This window comes from Diorhabda carinulata, chromosome 5 (genome assembly GCF_026250575.1).
Source record: "Diorhabda carinulata isolate Delta chromosome 5, icDioCari1.1, whole genome shotgun sequence".
Taxonomy (NCBI): domain Eukaryota; kingdom Metazoa; phylum Arthropoda; class Insecta; order Coleoptera; family Chrysomelidae; genus Diorhabda; species Diorhabda carinulata.
Genome location: NC_079464.1, coordinates 30408737 through 30432629, shown reverse-complemented (window position 1 = coordinate 30432629; position 23893 = coordinate 30408737). Strand labels below are relative to the sequence as shown.

General features: G+C 34.4%; 1 protein-coding gene across 3 annotated transcripts in view; it reads left to right on the top strand.

The window, feature by feature from the left end:
• Positions 1-23893, top strand: part of LOC130894196 (contactin-5) — a 247580-nt gene that overhangs the window by 209469 nt on the left and 14218 nt on the right. For all 3 annotated transcript variants that reach the window (XM_057800832.1, XM_057800833.1, XM_057800830.1), the window contains exon 4: positions 16527-16709. In XM_057800832.1, the coding sequence (XP_057656815.1) occupies positions 16527-16709 (183 nt within the window). The remainder of the gene's footprint in view (positions 1-16526; positions 16710-23893) is intronic.

The following is a 23893-nucleotide window of genomic DNA, read 5'->3' as shown; positions in this document are numbered from 1 at the left end:
ACATTTGACACGATATTTGACGTTTGACACAATATTTGACATTTGACACGATATTTGACAGTTGACACAATATTTGACATTTGACACGATATTTGACAGTTGACACGATATTTGACAGTTGACACGATATTTGACATTTGACACAATATTCGACATTTGACACGATATTTGACGTTTGACACAATATTTGACATTTGACACGATATTTGACAGTTGACACGATATTTGACATTTGACACAATATTTGACAGTTAACACGATATTTCACGTTTGACACTATATTTGACGTTTGACACAATATTCGATATTTGACACGACGTGACAATATTTGACAGTTGACACGATATTTGACAGTTGACACGATATTTGACATTTGACACGATATTTGACGTTTGACACTATATTTGACATTTGACACAATATTCGACATTTGACACAATATTTGACGTTTGACACTATATTTGACATTTGACACGATATTTGACAGTTGACACGATATTTGACATTTGACACGATATTTGACATTTGACACGATATTTGACATTTGACACGATATTTGACATTTGACACAATATTTGACATTTGACACGATATTTGACAGTTGACACGATATTCGACATTTGACACGATATTTGACGTTTGACACAATATTTGACATTTGACACGATATTTGACAGTTGACACAATATTTGACATTTGACACGATATTTGACAGTTGACACGATATTTGACAGTTGACACGATATTTGACATTTGACACAATATTCGACATTTGACACGATATTTGACGTTTGACACAATATTTGACATTTGACACGATATTTGACAGTTGACACGATATTTGACATTTGACACAATATTTGACAGTTAACACGATATTTCACGTTTGACACTATATTTGACGTTTGACACAATATTCGATATTTGACACGACGTGACAATATTTGACAGTTGACACGATATTTGACAGTTGAAACGATATTTGATAGTTGAAACGATATTTGACAGTTGACACGATATTTGACATTTGACACTATATTTGACATTTGACACTATATTTGACGTTGTACACTATTTTTGAAGTTTTGCACAAATTTTGATATTCGACATAATATTTAACATTAGACATAATATTTGACATTAGACATAATATTTGACATTCGACACGATATTTGACATTTGACATAATATTTGACATTTGACACGATATTTGACATTTGACATAATATTTGACATTTGACACAATATTTGACATTTGACATCCAACTAATATGTCGATCGATAGTCGTTACGTGCGCGAGAACTTTCTTTATTTCGGTGATCCTTTGTGATGGTGACATTTCAAGTTATGTGATCTTTTTTTTATTGATCTTTTGTGATAGTGACACTTTACTGCTAACATGCGAGTATTTTTGCAATAAGATAAAACTGCAAAAGTAGGATGAATAAAGTCATTGAGTCAACAATCATAAAGAGAAAATACAAAGAAGAGGATGTCTTAAGCCCGATTATACCAATTATCTATAATTCGATATTAAACGTTTACAATTTCCGGTACGTCTGGCTTTTGCGATGACTATAAATAAACCGCAAGGCCAGTCGTTGGAAGTTTCCCTGTTTCACTCATGGACAATTATAAGTCGTGTATCTGTCAATATGATATTGAAACCTTATAAACAGCCAGTACTTCAGAAAAACACTGTTCTGTAAGTAAGCATCATCGTTTTATTTGTTTTAGAATCAGAAAAATCCGTTGTGTATAAATACGAGTTTAGCAGCCAGAGTCAGTATATAAACCGACGTCGTAGTGAACATATCGGAATAGTTAAAACTAATCAGTGTAAATTAATTAATATGTTAACAATTAAATGAGTGTTTAGTAGTAAGTGTTAGTGAATAGTTTAGTGTATAAATAAATAAAGTGGGTAAATAAGAAATATTGTGTGTGAATCCACCCGAACGTTTTAAAGATATACGTACTCAATATATTGTGATTTATTTCCCAATTTCCGAGATACAGGTGTCCAAATATGTATTTCTATTCTCGTAATATACGATCGATATTCAAAAATTGAATATTTTACGGTTTTTCGCCCTACTTATATTTAGTAAAGGGCTGAATTATGATAAAATAATAAAAAACGTTAAATTTGTTATTGAAAATTTATTAAATTTGTTACTTTCCTATTCATATCTAATTTATTTCAATTTATATGTTAGTTGCATTAAACTGATGAGACTATCACTGACAAAACTTGCAGACATAATTTTCCGTGCGACTTTATGTAATATAAAGACGAACTGGTATTTAATTTTTGTTTTTTATATCTCGTGACGCATTTTAAGAGAAATTTTCATCGTTTTTCGTTCCAACTTCTGCGTGCGTAAACATTATAATTATAACCCTTTGATGTAGAAGGATTTTTATCAGTTCTACATCCATAATTTCGAAATTTACGTCCCGACATCAAAATTTAATGACGTGTATTTCATAGCGGGGATACCAACGATATGTAACGCGAATATACGCCTTTATTATAATGAGATCTGAACATATATGTATTGTTAATTGAAATTACCTGCTCCCAGAAATAACCAACAAATAGAACGGCCCTCGTTTTATGCCCTAACATTTTAAGCTTTAAACGAGTTTTTGTTCTAAATTAAGATACCGGAATTGGGAATATCCGCAATGACTTTTGTACAACCATCATAATTTAATTATAAATGTCGTAGAAAAGACAGTAAAGAATCAGATACGAAGATGGTTCCAGAAGTACCTGACCCTTGCAGTTTCTTCCCTTAGATAGTTTTCTCGAATGTCCTCTTATCTTCTGATTTGTATTCACATGGAAAATGTGCAAATTTTTTAGGTTTCTATCAAATCACCACCAAAGCGACGTTCTAAAAGCTCAATATCCCTTACAAAATATGGATTCCTTACAGAATGCGCTTTGGTATTACATACGTTTGACAAAGAAGTCTTACCAGCTCAACTGAATGATCCTGGATTCCTTGACTATTTGGTTAACATGTTCAACAGGTTTTCGGTCACTATAACTCCAAAATCACATTGCTGATCAACTGTAATAATCTCAACACCGTTTAGTGTGGGATTGTTTGAACCACTACATTTTGTTTCATTGAGCTTCGCTTTCAAGGTGTTTGTCCATTCCTTTACTGTGTGTCCAAGTCGTCTTGGAGTAACTGCCGCTCAGAAACAGACCTGACCAAAATCTTTATATCATCATATTTGTTTTAATCTTCGCAGCAATATCGATAATGTAGATCTTGTTGATAGCGGGTCTCCTTGCTTTAGACCTCTTTGTTTGAAACTTTTCCTTCGACAACTACTTCTCGGTGTTATTCAGTGTCATTTCCACAAAGAGGAGCTTCAGGTTTAGTAATAAAAGAAGCCAAAGAAAACCCTTGGTTAAATTGAAGCTATAAAAAGCCACGGAACGGTGTAGATGGCGCGCCTGTATTTTTTTTGTTAGCTAGATCCTTTATTAACAGTGTGGCACAGTTTTAATGGCGACGCACGTTTCACGCGCGTGCTATAACGTTGCGAGTGAACACGTCAAGTACCGACTTCCTTTGCACAACAAATCGTCATTCGTCATACGGAAATTCATCGACATTTACGAACTAAATTCGGTATAGTGAACTTCCAAGTTGATAGGTCGTATTTAAATGAGCCAAAGCGTTCAAAGATGGCTGAGAATAAGACACGAGTCAACATTTGCCACGTGGAATTCGCATCGGAAAACTGCAATCGATTTGGTATTGGGATTGTGGAAATATATCACCAAAACATCTTCAAAATAACGGCGCCGTGGGTTGATAAACTTTGAGAAAAAATTTATGCAGTTGGACGCAGGTTGGACGCATTTTGAGGCAGATGGGGGCGGTTTTTTGACGCGGGTTTCCACTACACACGATACCTTTTGATATCAAGATGCGATAACAAAATAATGTCTATAGTAAGAAATAAATGAAAAGGGTGTAAATGATTTAATACAATGAAAGCTACGTTTTAATATTTATTGTAAGCGCCAGGGTTTTGTTATCAAAAAAACTTGATGCTAATAAAGCAAAAACAACTTTTATTTTCCTCCGTGTCGGGTGTCTACATTATTTTGCTTTCAGCAGTAACTAATCCCGTCCAAAGGTAACTCTTAACATATTTATCTCATCAAGTTAAGGGCTTTTCCGTAGTGCAGCTAGACGCCTATTTTTACAGAAGATAAAAACTTTACTAAGAGGATATAATGGTGGAACATATCACGGGAAACTAACCCTGCTAAAGGATTAAAACAAAACGTTTTTAGTAACGGAAAAAAGCGCGTTACGACGTCCTTAAAACACTAGTACAATATTTTTTTTTTAATAATTAAGTAATATAATTTGTGCAAAACGTTATTTTAAATGAAAATAATCGAAAACTGATTAGAATTTGCGAACGCACCTTTTCACTAAACATCGAACTGTCACTGTCAGTTTATTCGATAGACATAACCTCTGTTTGCGAACGCACCTTTTCACTAAACATCGAACTGTCACTGTCAGTTTATTCGGTAGACATAACCTCTGTTTGCGAACGCACCTTTTCACTAAACATCGAACTGTCACTGTCAGTTTATTCGATAGACATAACCTCTGTTTGCGAACGCACCTTTTCACTAAACATCGAACTGTCACTGTCAGTTTATTCGATAGACATAACCTCTGTTTGCGAACGCACCTTTTCACTAAACATCGAACTGTCACTGTCAGTTTATTCGGTAGACATAACCTCTGTTTGCGAACGCACCTTTTCACTAAACATCGAACTGTCACTGTCAGTTTATTCGGTAGACATAACCTCTGTTTGCGAACGCACCTTTTCACTAAACATCGAACTGTCACTGTCAGTTTATTCGGTAGACATAACCTCTGTTTGCGAACGCACCTTTTCACTAAACATCGAACTGTCACTGTCAGTTTATTCGGTAGACATAACCTCTGTTTGCGAACGCACCTTTTCACTAAACATCGAACTGTCACTGTCAGTTTATTCAGTAGACATGACCTTTCCATCATGGTAAATTACACAAACGAACAACGTTTGGAAATCTTGAAAATTTACTACAGAAATTCGGAGTTGGTGGGCGCTACTTTAAGAACGTTAACTCTGATTCTCGACCTAGTAATAAATTTAGTGAAAAATTTTGAATCTACATATTCTTTGCCGTGTCAGTGAGACTACGGGTTGGTCGAAATGTCCAAAATGTTGCTGCCGTTGATTCGAAGCGAAACTGTCAAACTGTTAAATGGAACGCACCTCGCGCGCTGATTGTTTGAACGACATACGCCACGCGCCGCCATATTCGTTTGTTTAGGTGATTGTAAATTGATTTCGTGTTGAAAATAACTCATAGTTTTAAAAATTGTTAGGTTAGGTTAGGTTTAAAGGTAAATATGTTTGTACAAAACAAAAAAAAAGCTTACATACGGAAAATTACATCATTTTTTTCAATTTTAATTTGTGTTTGATGACAGTTGACAATTATGACAATTGTAAAATTGTGATTCAACCTAACCTAACAATTTCGTATGACTAATTCCAAAGCTATGAGTTATTTTAAACACGAAATCGACAGTTTATAATCTCGCGAGATAGATTATTGAAGGTATTTATAATTTTAAAGTGAAATATTGTTTTTAATTCGTAAAAGTGCGTAACTTAAAACTGATTTTTCTTATAGCTATAATACAACTACGTGCAGTAAACTCTTTTGTATGAAATCTGAACGTACTAAACGTGATTTAGACACGTACAACGTTTCAACAAACAATAAATAAAACATTAACGTCTCGTTAGTGAATGAAGCTATAAAATATTTAAAATACGTGTTTCGTTATTGGTCTCCGTCCCTCGTTATTGCTTCTATAGAATTTAGCCTTATTTGATTACGAACGGCTATAAAAAAGAAAAACAATTCTGAAACTCTGTCTAACTTGGATATATGCAACTATTTTATGTTAGTACGGTTGCTTGCAACACTTCAGTCGCTGATAAGCGCCGAAAGTAGCTTCAAATTTTGAATTATCCATTGATTACACCAGAGGATTTGCATAGATCGCACGAGATGGTAAACCGGGGACACGACGACCAAAAATAGGGATGAATTCTTGGACATCAACATCTCAAGGATGATAAGTTGGAAACAGGCCTACAATAAGTTGAAAAAGAAGAAGAAGAATGATCGAAATTCATGACACTATCAATGATTTTGTTGTTTCGTTTTTTTTGTGGTAGGATTGTTCCAAAAAAAGAAAACAAAAATTTTTCGAATAAAATAAATTTTTTTTTCAACGTAATCTCCTTTTAAATCCATTCACTTTTTCCAGCGACCCTTTTTATAAAAAGTATCGTCAATTTCGGAAAATTGCATTTCTTACAGATCATCGCAAAAATTATATAAAAATGTGATTTTTCAAGTTTTCACTTCACGTTTTTTCATCTAGGAATAGGATATTTGTAAAAAAATCTGGCAACGTTGCGTTAATATTTATTAGACAGGGGCGGCTTCACATATAAACTTGTTTTCATTATTGTAAAACAAAATATTTGATGAGAAATATTCGAGTGAAATCTGGCAACGGCGCGTTATTATTTACCAGGGCATGTTATAGTTTCGCGAGGTCTTCTTCTTTTTTAGCTCTAGTGAATCTAAAAATCCTACGAGTCCAACGAATTTTTTTTTATAAAAAAATTTCCGTTTTCACTGCGGATCTAAGAAAAAATTACCGAAATAAAAAAAAATGTTCGTTTAAACAAATTCATTCACTTATAATTGTTTATTACTTTTGTATAATTAACGCGATAAAGTTTTTTTATTTTTTTGTTAACGTATACATGAAAAAAAGTTTTTAAACGAAAATTATATAAAAATTGTTGATTTTCAAATTTTCAACAGCTTAAAATGATAACACTCGATCTTGTCTTGGAATAGGAAATTTGTGAAAAAAACGTGGCACTAGTATTTATATGTTCTATTAGACAGGGGCGGCTCTGCACATAAAATTAACTCGTCATTGTTGGAAATCTTTAATAACCGAGCAATTTTTTCAAGTCTGGTGACAGAAAATAATCCCAGAGGGCTAAATCTAGCAAATATGGTGCATGAGGTAGCAATTCATTAATTTCGACCATTGCAATAACTGATGTTAGAGCTGGCGCATTGTTTTGATGAAGCAACAACCAAATGCGACAGTTTTTGTTTAATTTCATCGCTCAAACGTTGCAATAAGATCGCACCATAATCCCTGTTGATTATTTGTCCTTTTCCAATTTGGTTCTTTTGCCATACACTCTATGGAAACGACTTCACGGCGCTGTTGTTGCTCCTTTGTGGCGCACAGCTTTCTTATGTCAAAATTTTGAGTTAATATTCGATGTACCGCATTTTTTGAATGCCTATTACGTCTGCTATCTCGCGCATTTTCAGTCGACGATCATCCAGTGGATTTTCTTCAACATTTCGTCGTTACCACTGCGATGCTGGTCCTGTACGGCTTTGTCTCACCTACAATAGAAACTAGTTCGGCTTTTATGTTGATTCGGCTTTCAAATAAAACTATTGTATCACATAACGATGACAATTTTTTCCATGAGAACGTTTACTATTGATGGCTGTCAAACAAATACTAAACAACGTGGCGATTCCAAACTTCGCACTTCACTGTACGGTATTTCCTGATAAATATAAAGATAAAGAAACAAATTCCAGTTGCGAATAAAATCAAAAAGAAACAACTCTTAATGCCAGTCTTCATTTTTATTATAAAATAAGAAAAAGCACTTAATCGAGACACGCAAAAAATGGCTAATCTCTTTCCAGATTTGAATATTTAGCATTTAATAAAAAAGCATTTCATTCCGACTGCACTTAATGCAATTATGTTTATAAATTGACCCGATTTTTTTTTAAACGTCGAGCGTAAGCTCGGTTTGCTCGCTTGTTGAGTTAAATGAATTTGAATGGAGAACTTTTCATTTTCATAAATGACTAAAAGAACAGGTAGAAAGGAAAAATACGATCGCCATCATTTACAACCGAGATAACCGCCTTAAATCTACCTAGACAACTGCACCGGGCGGTTTTATACGTTTTTCATGCACTGAAATCCGAAAATTCTTATTCAGCGCCATCTGTTATACGTCGGCAGCATTACAAAACAATATCTTTACTGAATCTGCGATCGGTTTAACTGTTAAACTCTAGTCTCGTCGAAACGTTCAATTTGTCTCTATTATTGAACAAAAATCGAATGTTGTGCGAGTCGTGGGACCAATTGGTCCTTCAAATCACCTCGAGGCACGGAAAATTCACTGGAAATTCATCTTGTAGGTCTTCATCACCAATACAAAATGGCGATTATATACGAAATGTCAAAACTTGATGCTAGGGACATTTGTTTTCGATATAGGCAACAATCCACATCACAGGAACATCGATGGTTAACGCATCATTCCAATTAAGGATGTTTTGCAGCGATTTTGAATCTCTTTTCTATGCGGTTTATGCGCGCTCTCCAGAGTATTTGTAGTGTAAAAACCGAATCAAAACTTTATGATTCGTACAATGAACGGTTTTTATCCTGTCCGGTTTATTATGTCTTGTTCTTGACGTTGGTTTCTACAGAATCTGCGATCGGTTTAACTGTTAAACTCTAGTCTCGTCGAAACGTTCAATTTGTCTCTATTTTTGAACAAAAATCGAATGTTGTGTGAGTCGTGGGACCAATTGGTCCGTCAAATCACCTCGAGGCACGGAAAATTCACTGGAAATTCATCTTGTAGGTCTTCATCACCAATACAAAATGGCGATTATATACGAAATGTCAAAACTTGATGCTAGGGACATTTGTTTTCGATATAGGCAACAATCCACATCACAGGAACATCGATGGTTAACGCATCATTCCAATTAAGGATGTTTTGCAGCGATTTTGAATCTCTTTTCTATGCGGTTTATGCGCGCTCTCCAGAGTATTTGTAGTGTAAAAACCGAATCAAAACTTTATGATTCGTACAATGAACGGTTTTTATCCTGTCCGGTTTATTATGTCTTGTTCTTGACGTCGGTTTCTACAAAATCTGCGATCGGTTTAACTGTTAAACTCTAGTCTCGTCGAAACGTTCAATTTGTCTCTATTTTTGAACAAAAATCGAATGTTGTGCGAGTCGTGGGACCAATTGGTCCGTCAAATCACCTCGAGGCACGGAAAATTCACTGGAAATTCATCTTGTAGGTCTTCATTACCAATACAAAATGGCGATTATATACGAAATGTCAAAACTTGATGCTAGGGACATTTGTTTTCGATATAGGCAACAATCCACATCACAGGAACATCGATGGTTAACGCATCATTCCAATTAAGGATGTTTTGCAGCGATTTTGAATCTCTTTTCTATGCGGTTTATGCGCGCTCTCCAGAGTATTTGTAGTGTAAAAACCGAATCAAAACTTTATGATTCGTACAATGAACGGTTTTTATCCTGTCCGGTTTATGTCTTGTTCTTGACGTTGGTTTCTACAGAATCTGCGATCGGTTCAACTGTTAAACTCTAGTCTCGTCGAAACGCGAAGAACGAGATAGAATATATACGGTCAAATAACACGAAAACCGTACATATTTTGGACGGTAAACATACATTTTGTATAACGTACAGTCGCGCAATTAAAGTTGATTATAACGACGGTCTTGATTTGCATTCTCATATTGTAATAAAAGTGTTTTTTAAAAAATACCAACAATAACGATGCAGTCACTTAAAACGGCACTTAAATTAGAATAAAGAAAGCTGGAAGGCGGTTCAGATAAAACATGAATTATTACTAACGATACTAAAAATAGTTTATCAGGCCTTTTTGTATAATATGCACCGCAAGCCCCGCCTAAAAATAAATTGCTAAATAGCGTGGTGAAATCAACTAGAAATTATAAATAAAACATATTTACTTTGTTGTTTTCAAGATTATTTACGAGCATTGGCGAAACATACGTACTTCGATTCGGAAAGTTCCTTTCAATATTTTCATTTGAAAGGTCTTAGCCCGACCAATATAAGAATCTGAACCAGATACGACTTGCAAGGACCAGCATCACAGTGGTTGACCAAACGACGTGACGATTCCAGAAATGTTGAAGGAAATCCACTGGATGATCGTCGGGCGAAAGTTTGCGAGCTGGCAGACATAGTAGGCGTTCCAAAAAGGGCGATACATCGTAATTAACTGAAAATTTCAAGTGTTTGGCCGGTTTATAACGATGAAACTTGAGCACATCACTTAAAATCCAAAACATACAATCAAAACAATGAACATGAAAGGGAGAACCGGCTCCAAAGAAGGTTCCGTTCCAGATAAAGTCGTGGAGTCGGTTTTTTGGCATTCCCGTGGGATAATTTCCATCGACTATCTTGAAAAGGGAAAAACCATCAACGACTAGTACTAAACGAACTTATTGCGAAGAACATTTGAGTCATATAAACGTTTGCTTCGAAAATTCCCCAACACTGAATTGTCTTGAAGGTCGTCGATTCCTTTGTATACTGAGCAGCCACATCAATAGTCAAACATCATACTTGTATCCCAGAAACCTTGTTAACGCCCTTCCAAGACTCCAAAAACTTGTCCAGGTTACTATGGAGACATCCCATAAAAAAAAACATTTTATGATGACTGATTCTTCATTGTCTTCTCTGTTCTAAGAATTGTACACATAGTGGGTGTTCCGAATTTAAAGGCACTTATTTTACCGCTTTTCCATAATCCTCCATTAGCCCAAGACTAATTTTTTCCCCAAGAGAAATCCAAAATATACGATTACTTCTATATGGACGGTTTCTGTAAAACTGGAAGCTGTTCCGACTAAGGAAGACGGAACGATGTCGCTTTCTCTATCCTCCGAGGTTCCAGCTCGGTTCTGCGCATTCTCAAGCATGCGCAGTATACATAAAGTGTTTCGAACGAGAGAGAAAATGAATATTGTCGGCACCGTAACGTGGTGAAGTTTTTCCCAAACCAACTGTTCATATCGGAGTTAAAAACAAGTGTTATTGAATTGATTTCTCCTCCAGTTTTATCCCTATCTCGATTGAAATCTTTTATTATTTCATTCTTTATTGATATTTAGTAATATTGAATGACGATTATCAATACAGGGCGTTCTTTTACAACTGTTTACTTTAGGAATTTTCGAATTTTAAATCCAACATTCGGATAATATAAAGTGGCGATTATGAATTAAAAATTAGTTCACCCTGTACGTTCTTTTATGTTTACGAAATATACGTGAAAAAAATATATTTCTAACTAACCGGATAAGGTAAATCCGATTTTAATTAATTTTAATATTGACCTACGACAAGAGTTCGAATTGATTTCGTATAACTGAAATATTTCGAAGGTTACAATCGTAATTTAATTTTGTTGTTTCCTTGGCTTTTAGAAAGTTTAATAGACTTCCGGTCGCGTATATGAAAATCTAAAACGTAAGTGCAGTTGAGATTGAAACTAAATTGAGATCGAAACTTTCCTTCTTACTAGCGAACAAGCAAAAACTAACGCGAAATCCTAAATTCTAGTCACACTCTTCTTCTCTTTTATTTTCTTAACGATTAAAATGTAAATTAATATACGAGGGTGATAGGTTATGTTCGAACTCACTCGAAATGTTGTATGAGAAGATTTTCATGAAAAATCGTCCAATAAACTAGAGGAATCGTTCATTTCCGGGGTTTTTTCTTTTTTATATATACGAGGATTATACGAAAAGTTTTATCAACATAATTTTAATGAAAATAGGGAAAATGTTGAAAAATATAACTCGAATTAAATGAAAGTTTCGCGTGGTCGACTGCTTGAGTAGATCATTATGAGATTTTGGTAAAAATTTGACTCGAAGAATGCCTATTTTCTATTTATTGAAAGATCCAGAAGAACCTTATTTTTCTCTGGAACTTTTCGTGTCCTTTCGAGTACTTTTCTCTTATTTTTCTATATGTTTTTGTTTCTTTACTAGTTTAAGCATGTTTCAACTATTATATCCTGTTTGATCTTCCCTACAATCAACTCATTTTCCTTCCTGTAAGTTGTTCAATCGCTACTTTGTCTCTTTTTGTTTACCACATTCATTTCCATGTGCCTTTTCATATCCCTTTGTTCCCGAAAAAAAATTAGTACCCACTATATTTGCTTGATCGTTTACACTCTGTCAAACTTTTGTGAAAATGACAGCAGGCGTTCAAATTTTTTGTTTTTTCATTGTTATATCTCCCTTTTTTGCGTTTCTAGATATCAAGTTTCATTCTCAGATCTTCCATTATCTACTTTCTATTCATTTTTCCTAAATGTGTCTGCTAATATTACTATATCATCGAGGTTAGATTAAGTTAGGTTAGGTTAGACATATCGTCACCGATTCTAGGTTATTTGTGATTCTTCTTTTTTATTGTTTGTCTCATCTCATCCATTAGTAGTATAAACAAAAGTTTATGTTTAGGTTATGTTAATTTTCATATAATTTCAGTCGAAATGAATCATCTTCCGGTGAAAACTAACCTCACTTTTTCCTTAGTTCCCACCACTGTATCGAAAAAGCGTTTCCCGTCATTCAAAGCGATTCCTCTTTATCGTATTGTTGAATTTAATGTGAGAATATAGTTAATGTTGTAATGTCATGAAGAAATTACTCTTGTAAATCCGTATAATCCTCGGAATATGGCATTATACGGAGCGGAGAAGATATTGTTTTGTTTGCTTAACAAATTAGGTACAACGTAGACAGAAACGGATTAAAACTCTTTCTCGCTAAATTCGACTAATCCGAAACTAAATTTTAACGGAAGCTCGTTTAAAGGAAATATATTCTAATCCCCACCATTACTTTTTCCATTTTTTTTTCTAATATATTTCAATAAACGTTATCGGATCGATGTTTTTATGTCAAAACAACGACTGTCCTTGCGATTTATTTATAGTTATCGCAAAGGCCAGACGTACCGGCAATTCTAAACGTTTAAAATCGAATTGTAGATCATCGATATTCGCGGGATCAATTTTCCCTTTATGATCGTTGATACAATGACGTTAGTCATCACTCAGCCAATTATGATTATTGAACTGTTGCGCCATATCTGGGAAAACACGCCGAAAAAGCTCCTTTTTTGAGTCTGGGGAAAATATGTGTCATTATCACAAAAGATCACTGAACTAAAGAAAGTTCTCGCGCACGTAGTGGTTATCGTATTAGTTGCTTGTCAAATGTCAAATTCCGTTTCATGGATTCAATTAATATAAGATTTAAACCCCAATAATTCATATCCTCTGCATATTACTGCCTTAAGACACCCAAACATATTCAAAACAACCCTTTGCTATTCGATTTTGCTATATATGTAGATTTTTCTTAGCCTAACACTTTTCAAAAGTCTGTCAAATGTCAAATTCCGTTTCAAATTGACGTATATTTACAATTACTACCGCAAATATGTAAGTACGTAAACGATTACGTTTGCGTGGTTTTACTTTCAATGGATTCAATTTCTATAAGATTTAAATCACTTTAATTCATATCCTCTGCATATTAAGACACCCAAACATTCTTAGTTCTTAGCCTATCACAAAAGATCAACAAAAAAATCAAATAACTTGAAGTGTCACTATCTCAAAAGATCACTGAACTAAAGAAAGTTCTCGCGCACGTAGTGGTTATCGAATTAGTTGCTTGTCAAATGTCAAATTCCGTTTCATGGATACAATTAATATAAGATTTAAACCCCAATAATTCATATCCTCCGCATATTACTGCCTTAAGACACCCAAACATATTCAAAATACTTTTCAAAAGTCTGACCGAAGCTTCTAACCACCATAAAAATATGATTCATCTTTAGAGTCGCAAATTTCGTCCACATTTTGTTTGATTTCGTCGTCTTTGTTAAATATTTTACCTGTTATTTCGACATTTAGCTTTGAGAGCGAAAGATGAGGCTAGATCAGGGCTATACGGTGGATAATCAATAGCCACATTCCGTATCTGCCTGATCACTGCAATATGAACCAATTCGATGATCTGGAAATAAGTCCAGGGATCGATATATCCGCATCGATACAAAATGGAAGTAATATTTTAAACAATCGGTGTAATTTCGTGAAATTAATGAAGAACGAAGATGACAAATCCCATGGATTCCCATAGGACCAACCGATCCTGCAAATCTAATTCATGAACAAGAATATTTGTATATATATATATATATATATATATATATATACGGATTTTGCTCTTGTACTTGTTGGAACATCAATATTGAATCTCTATTTGCATATAGATTGAGATTTTTGCATTTATATTTAACTAATGACCAGGATTCGACGAATTATTTTTTTTTAATCACTGTATTAATACCAAGTCGCTTATTCATTTGGTTTTTTGTTAACAAGAAGTTTTTAAATATATACGGTGACTCAAATTTTATAAATATCAAATCACTACTCAATCATTGAGACGTATCAGAAACCGCTAAAAGTCAAACGTCTTATTCGTATCCTTGAAACCCCGGTAATGATCAACCATGACTCGTAAGAAAATGATGCGTAAAAAAGTCGAACGGGGCTAAATCAGGGTTATACGGTGGGCATTCAATCTCTGTGAAGCCGTATTCGTTTACAATAACTATGGAAAGCAAAGCAAGCGTGGATCGAAGCTGATTTTGCTACGCCAGTAACAGTCGCAGTTCCGACTGTTACTGTAAAACTTGTCGTGACTTGTTAAGCTACGCTACGTCTCCTAACCTCATTTTATTGAAAATTATCAATTATGAATTTCCCAGAGAGACCATTTGGTGTTTTTTATTGACGATTATCTCTATTTTCCAACTGCTGAATCTTCTTCCACATTTTCTGAACGTCTATGCATCTTATTCTCGAAAGGTTGTCGTGACCATAGACAAATTTAAGTCGTAGAGATTTGCAAATGTAGGAACTTTTGAATAATTATTATCATATTAAGACAAAACGAAAAACCATCAGCTACATCTAAGATTTTTCAAAATTATCTATATTATATTAAATATTGAACAAAAATTGATGTAAAAAATTATTTTTTCCAAGAATTAGTTCATTTTTAATATTAGGTTCAAAATAATTGAAAAATTACGTAATTTGAATGCTCCACAAAAAAGTTTTTTTAATTTAAGAATGGATGGTTAGGTTAAGTGAGGTTAGGTTAAGTTAGGTTAGGTTAGGTGAGGTTAGGAGACTCTATTGTTAACTAACCATCAGCTACATCTAAGATTTTTCAAAATTATCTATATTATATTAAATATTGAACAAAAATTGATATAAAAAATTATTTTTTCTAAGAATTAGTGCATTTTTGATATTAGATTCAAAATAATTAAAAAATTACGTAATTTGATTGCTACACAAAAAAGTTTTTTAATTTAAGAATGGTTAGGTTAAGTTAGGTTAGGTTAGGTTAAGTTAGGTAAGGTTAGGTGAGGTTAGGAGACTCTATTGTTAACTAACCATCAGCTACATCTAAGATTTTTCAAAATTATCTATATTATATTAAATATTGAACAAAAATTGATAGAAAAAATTATTTTTTCCAAGAATTAGTTCATTTTTAATATTAGGTTCAAAATAATTGAAAAATTACGTAATTTGAATGCTCCACAAAAAAGTTTTTTTAATTTAAGAATGGTTAGGTTAAGTTAGGTTAGGTAAGATTAGGTTAGGTTAAGTTAAGTTAGGTTAGGTGAGGTTAGGAGACTCTGTTGTTAACTAACCATCAGCTACATCTAAGATTTTTCAAAATTATCTATATTATATTAAATATTGAACAAAAATTGATATAAAAAATTATTTTTCCCAAGAATTAGTGCATTTTTGGTATTAGATTCAAAATAATTAAAAAATTACGTAATTTGATTGCTACACAAAAAAGTTTTTTAATTTAAGAATGGTTAGGTTAAGTTAGGTTAGGTTAGGTTAAGTTAGATTAGGTTAGGTGAGGTTAGGAGACTCTATTGTTAACTAACCATCAGCTACATCTAAGATTTTTCAAAATTATCTATATTATATTAAATATTGAACAAAAATTGATAGAAAAAATTATTTTTTCCAAGAATTAGTTCATTTTTAATATTAGGTTCAAAATAATTGAAAAATTACGTAATTTGAATGCTCCACAAAAAAGTTTTTTTAATTTAAGAATAGTTAGGTTAAGTGAGGTTAGGTTAAGTTAGGTTAGGTTAAGTTAAGTTAGGTTAGGTGAGGTTAGGAGACTCTGTTGTTAACTCTTTTATAATTTTTCTTCTTTGCGATAATGAAAAATTTGAGTTTTTCGTAAATCCGTTTCGATATACCCTTAGAAACGTCTAAATCATATTTTTGATTTAACGAGAGCTCAAATATTTTACAACTTTATAATAATAATCGTTAATTTCCTAATTATCGTTACAGGTTCCCAATATCCTCTGGAAACCGAGTTAAAAAATGGAGGATCGCGAGATCAACCCACTATCGCCACCCTAGTCATCAACCCTACAAAAGACGACGACGAGGCAGTTTTCCGTTGCGAAGTTTGGAACCGAGCCCTTCTCGATGACAAGAAATTAATTTCAACGATGACCCTAAGTGTTAACTGTAAGTTTTTTTTTTAATATTTCTTTCGACGCGCCAAGTGAAAGTTCTTCTTCTTTTTTTATAAAGATATGAGAAAGCGACGAAAGTAGGTTATAAACTGCTTAAAGCGATCTTAACCGAAATATTACAAATATTACAAATTACAAAATTTATACGACGAAATTATATATAAAAAATGTCCTAGAACTTTTTCCTCTTTAAATCGCCATTTCCAAGATACGAGAGAGGTCCGAAAATAACCGATTCCTTACCTGTTTACACGCGTGTAACAAGAAAAAATCACACGGGACCACGTCAGGCGAATAAGGTTAGTAACCATACGAGTTTTAGCCAAAAAATATTAAACGTCGATGGATCTAAGTGTAAGTGGAAAAATCAGTCTCTTGTACACCAAAAATCGAATCCACAACGAGGTTTCTTTTTCATCGATCGCCATTTTTAAATTATGCAAACAATTCATACATATAAACTGAAACGTTATCTTTGTAAACTGTAAAAAGGACGGTATTTGTTAAAAAATACACAGAGACAATTACAGAATGAATTGATTGCTTGAAGATAATCAGGAGTGCCCAATAATTGTGAATACTATTGGGTTAGGTTCATAATTTACGTCTTTGAGATAAACCTTTGGCTCTGACGGAAAGGTTTTTTGATACAAATTATTTGATCTAATATTAATTTGAATTAAAAAAAAATCCCTAGTTCCTATTTCCGATAACTAAGCGGGTGCGTCTCGGCACGCTCTCCGTCAGTGGTAAAGGGATCAGACCGAGAATTATTATATCGTATTCTATCTCCTAAAAGTCGATTAAAAAAATGAAAAAAAATACACTGTGAGCAATATAGAAACGATATTGTTTTTAAAAGTTAGAATGGGGTAAAGTAAAATACAAAAAAAAAAATAAAAACAGGATGTTTTATGGAGAATCACGGGAGTCCTTTGGTTATAATGGATAGTTTGGTATCGAGTTGTAAAGTAAAGGGAAAAGAGCGCGCCGGCACGCTCTCCGTCATTGGTGAAGGGAAAGGATAGCGCGCCGGCACGCGTACCGTCAGTGGGTAAGCCAACCATCAATTATCGTCGGAGACTGTTTTTTACATTGCAGTTTCTTCTTCCGATGAGTCCTTCCTAGTCGATGTCATTACTTAATCAAAAATAACCCTTAGAAGTTTGGCGTTAGGGTTGAAGGTCATTTCTATCGACGTTTTCTTTTGGTTTCTTCCAATCTTTTGCGTGGATTACACTAGTTTACATATTGTTGAATTTGATACTGAATCTTTGATTTAATGAACTGGTTCTTTTAGCATCATTTGTCTACTATCTCCAGGACTTCGTCTTCGTCAATTCCTTATGTCTTCAAGCGATATAATTTGTTAGGTAAGGCTCGATAGAAAACCTTCGAAGACTGGCCTATTCACTTTTCAAACGATTGACTTATTAGACGAGGGTCGTTCGGTCCGGAAGAGATTGAGGCGATTTTTTGTTTATTTGAACCTTTTTCTTTGTGGCTTTCGCAAATTTCTACGCCCCATTCTTTTAATAATATATCCAACCGACTATTTGTTAAGCTACAATAAAATTAATAAGCATTTAAAACGTGTTTGTTGGTTTTTATCGCGTTTCTGGTTAATTTCTTGCTGGAACATTTTTGTTTATATTATAAATATAAAAACGGGGTCAATTTTTTGCAGATACTTACCTGTCATAAACAGTTTAAAATTGAGCTTTGATAAATTTCAACGTATCTATAAAGATTGCGTGGTTTTAACTATATTTTCATTAGCAAATATCACTTGGATGGTGTTTACAAGAAAGGAATTGACTTTTATTTTTCTCGAATCAAATCAAAATTTATTATTCGTAAAAAGTTCGACACGTTATAAAACCCTAAATTCCAATCATCAGGTAATTTACAGTCGTATACGAAATATGTTCAAAATCAAAATTGAAAACTATTACGCGAAAATTATTATAATTATTATTTCAACCAGTATACATGAAACCAAATATGATAAACTTTGTTTCGCAAAATCACCGTAGACATAATCTACGGCACCATACGAAAAATTTCTTGGTATCTATCAAGTTCAAAACAACTTTTCAACGTCTTTCACAAAAACCAAACCGACAATTGTCTTTAGAGACTTTCTTTCGCAAAAATTAACCATCAATTGTCATTTGGGACTGTCTTTTGCAGAAACCAACCGTCACTCGTCTTTAGAAACGGTTTTTTACAAAAAACAACCGACAATTATCGTTAGATACGGTCTATTACACAAAACAACTGTCATTTGTCTTCAGAAACTGTATTACACAAAAATCAACCGGCAAGCGTCGTTAAAGACTGTATTTTACACAAACCAACCGTCACTTGTCTTTAGAGACTGTCTTTTCGGAAAACACACCGTCACTTGTCTTTAGACACTTTCTTTCGCAAAAATTAACCATCAATTGTCACTTGGGACTGTCTTTTGCAGAAACCAACCGTCACTCGTCTTTAGAAACGGTTTTTCACAAAAAACAACCGACAATTATCGTTAGATACGGTCTATTACACAAAACAACTGTCACTTGTCTTCAGAAACTGTATTACACAAAAATCAACCGGCAAGCGTCGTTAAAGACTGTATTTTACACAAACCAACCGTCACTTGTCTTTAGAGACTGTCTTTTCGGAAAACACACCGTCACTTGTCTTTAGACACTTTCTTTCGCAAAAATTAACCATCAATTGTCATTTGGGACTGTCTTTTGCAGAAACCAACCGTCACTCGTCTTTAGAAACGGTTTTTCACAAAAAACAACCGACAATTATCGTTAGATACGGTCTATTACACAAAACAACTGTCACTTGTCTTCAGAAACTGTATTACACAAAAATCAACCGGCAATCGTTGTTGAAGACTGTATTTTACACAAACCAACCGTCACTTGTCTTTAGAGACTGTCTTTTCGGAAAACACACCGTCACTTGTCTTTAGACACTTTCTTTCGCAAAAATTAACCATCAATTGTCATTTGGGACTGTCTTTTGCAGAAACCAACCGTCACTCGTCTTTAGAAACGGTTTTTCACAAAAATCAACCGACAATTATCGTTAGATACGGTCTTTTACACAAAACCACCTGTCACTTGTCTTCAGAAACTGTATTACACAAAAATCAACCGGCAATCGTTGTTGAAGACTGTATTTTACACAAACCAACCGTCACTTGTCTTTAGAGACTGTCTTTTCGGAAAACACACCGTCACTTGTCTTTAGACACTTTCTTTCGCAAAAATTAACCATCAATTGTCATTTGGGACTGTCTTTTGCAGAAACCAACCGTCACTCGTCTTTAGAAACGGTTTTTCACAAAAAACAACCGACAATTATCGTTAGATACGGTCTATTACACAAAACAACTGTCACTTGTCTTCAGAAACTGTATTACACAAAAATCAACCGGCAATCGTTGTTGAAGACTGTATTTTACACAAACCAACCGTCACTTGTCTTTAGAGACTGTCTTTTCGGAAAACACACCGTCACTTGTCTTTAGACACTTTCTTTCGCAAAAATTAACCATCAATTGTCATTTGGGACTGTCTTTTGCAGAAACCAACCGTCACTCGTCTTTAGAAACGGTTTTTCACAAAAATCAACCGACAATTATCGTTAGATACGGTCTTTTACACAAAACCACTTGTCACTTGTCTTCAGAAACTGTATTACACAAAAATCAACCGGCAATCGTTGTTGAAGACTGTATTTTACACAAACCAACCGTCACTTGTCTTTAGAGACTGTCTTTTCGGAAAACACACCGTCACTTGTCTTTAGACACTTTCTTTCGCAAAAATTAACCATCAATTGTCACTTGGGACTGTCTTTTGCAGAAACCAACCGTCACTCGTCTTTAGAAACGGTTTTTCACAAAAAACAACCGACAATTATCGTTAGATACGGTCTATTACACAAAACAACTGTCATTTGTCTTCAGAAACTGTATTACACAAAAATCAACCGGCAAGCGTCGTTAAAGACTGTATTTTACACAAACCAACCGTCACTTGTCTTTAGAGACTGTCTTTTCGGAAAACACACCGTCACTTGTCTTTAGACACTTTCTTTCGCAAAAATTAACCATCAATTGTCACTTGGGACTGTCTTTTGCAGAAACCAACCGTCACTCGTCTTTAGAAACGGTTTTTCACAAAAAACAACCGACAATTATCGTTAGATACGGTCTATTACACAAAACAACTGTCACTTGTCTTCAGAAACTGTATTACACAAAAATCAACCGGCAAGCGTCGTTAAAGACTGTATTTTACACAAACCAACCGTCACTTGTCTTTAGAGACTGTCTTTTCGGAAAACACACCGTCACTTGTCTTTAGACACTTTCTTTCGCAAAAATTAACCATCAATTGTCATTTGGGACTGTCTTTTGCAGAAACCAACCGTCACTCGTCTTTAGAAACGGTTTTTCACAAAAAACAACCGACAATTATCGTTAGATACGGTCTATTACACAAAACAACTGTCACTTGTCTTCAGAAACTGTATTACACAAAAATCAACCGGCAATCGTTGTTGAAGACTGTATTTTACACAAACCAACCGTCACTTGTCTTTAGAGACTGTCTTTTCGGAAAACACACCGTCACTTGTCTTTAGACACTTTCTTTCGCAAAAATTAACCATCAATTGTCATTTGGGACTGTCTTTTGCAGAAACCAACCGTCACTCGTCTTTAGAAACGGTTTTTCACAAAAAACAACCGACAATTATCGTTAGATACGGTCTATTACACAAAACAACTGTCACTTGTCTTCAGAAACTGTATTACACAAAAATAAACCGGCAATGGTTGTTGAAGACTGTATTTTACACAAACCAACCGTCACTTGTCTTTAGAGACTGTCTTTTCGGAAAACACACCGTCACTTGTCTTTAGACACTTTCTTTCGCAAAAATTAAACATCAATTGTCATTTGGGACTGTCTTTTGCAGAAACCAACCGTCACTCGTCTTTAGAAACGGTTTTTCACAAAAAACAACCGACAATTATCGTTAGATACGGTCTATTACACAAAACAACTGTCACTTGTCTTCAGAAACTGTATTACATAAAAATCAACCGGCAATCGTCGTTAAAGACTGTATTTTACACAAATCAACCGTCACTTGTTTTTAGAGACTTTCTTTTGCGAAAACACACCGTCATTTGTCTTCAAAAACGGTTTTTCACAAAAAACAACCGACAATTATCGTTAGATACGGTCTTTTACACAAAACAACTGTCACTTGTCTTCAGAGACTGTCTTTTACAAAAATCAACCGTCACTTGTTTTTAGAGAATGTCTTTTAGAAAAACCTGCCGTCAATTGTCATTTGGGATTGTCTTTTGCAAAAACCAACGGTCACTCGTCTTCAGAGACTGTCTTTTACAAAAATCAACCGTCACTTGTTTTTAGAGACTTTCTTTTGCGAAAACACACCGTCATTTGTCTTCAAAAACGGTTTTTCACAAAAAACAACCGACAATTATCGTTAGATACGGTCTTTTACATAAAACAACTGTCACTTGTCTTCAGAGACTGTCTTTCACAGAAATCAACCGGCAATCGTCGTTAAAGACTGTATTTTACACAAATCAACCGTCACTTGTTTTTAGAGACTTTCTTTCGCAAAAATTAACCATCAATTGTCATTTGGGACTGTCTTTTGCAGAAACCAACCGTCACTCGTCTTTAGAAACGGTTTTTCACAAAAAACAACCGACAATTATCGTTAGATACGGTCTATTACACAAAACAACTGTCACTTGTCTTCAGAAACTGTATTACACAAAAATCAACCGGCAATCGTTGTTGAAGACTGTATTTTACACAAACCAACCGTCACTTGTCTTTAGAGACTGTCTTTTCGGAAAACACACCGTCACTTGTCTTTAGACACTTTCTTTCGCAAAAATTAACCATCAATTGTCATTTGGGACTGTCTTTTGCAGAAACCAACCGTCACTCGTCTTTAGAAACGGTTTTTCACAAAAATCAACCGACAATTATCGTTAGATACGGTCTTTTACACAAAACCACTTGTCACTTGTCTTCAGAAACTGTATTACACAAAAATCAACCGGCAATCGTTGTTGAAGACTGTATTTTACACAAACCAACCGTCACTTGTCTTTAGAGACTGTCTTTTCGGAAAACACACCGTCACTTGTCTTTAGACACTTTCTTTCGCAAAAATTAACCATCAATTGTCATTTGGGACTGTCTTTTGCAGAAACCAACCGTCACTCGTCTTTAGAAACGGTTTTTCACAAAAAACAACCGACAATTATCGTTAGATACGGTCTATTACACAAAACAACTGTCACTTGTCTTCAGAAACTGTATTACACAAAAATAAACCGGCAATGGTTGTTGAAGACTGTATTTTACACAAACCAACCGTCACTTGTCTTTAGAGACTGTCATTTCGGAAAACACACCGTCACTTGTCTTTAGACACTTTCTTTCGCAAAAATTAAACATCAATTGTCATTTGGGACTGTCTTTTGCAGAAACCAACCGTCACTCGTCTTTAGAAACGGTTTTTCACAAAAAACAACCGACAATTATCGTTAGATACGGTCTATTACACAAAACAACTGTCACTTGTCTTCAGAAACTGTATTACATAAAAATCAACCGGCAATCGTCGTTAAAGACTGTATTTTACACAAATCAACCGTCACTTGTTTTTAGAGACTTTCTTTTGCGAAAACACACCGTCATTTGTCTTCAAAAACGGTTTTTCACAAAAAACAACCGACAATTATCGTTAGATACGGTCTTTTACACAAAACAACTGTCACTTGTCTTCAGAGACTGTCTTTTACAAAAATCAACCGTCACTTGTTTTTAGAGAATGTCTTTTAGAAAAACCTGCCGTCAATTGTCATTTGGGATTGTCTTTTGCAAAAACCAACGGTCACTCGTCTTCAGAGAGTATTTGTCACAAAAAACAACCGACAATTATCGTTAGATACGGTCTTTTACATAAAACAACTGTCACTTGTCTTCAGAGACTGTCTTTCACAGAAATCAACCGGCAATCGTCGTTAAAGTCTGTATTTTACACAAACCAACCGTCACTTGTCTTTAGAAACTGTCTTTTCGGAAAAACCAACCGTCAATTGTC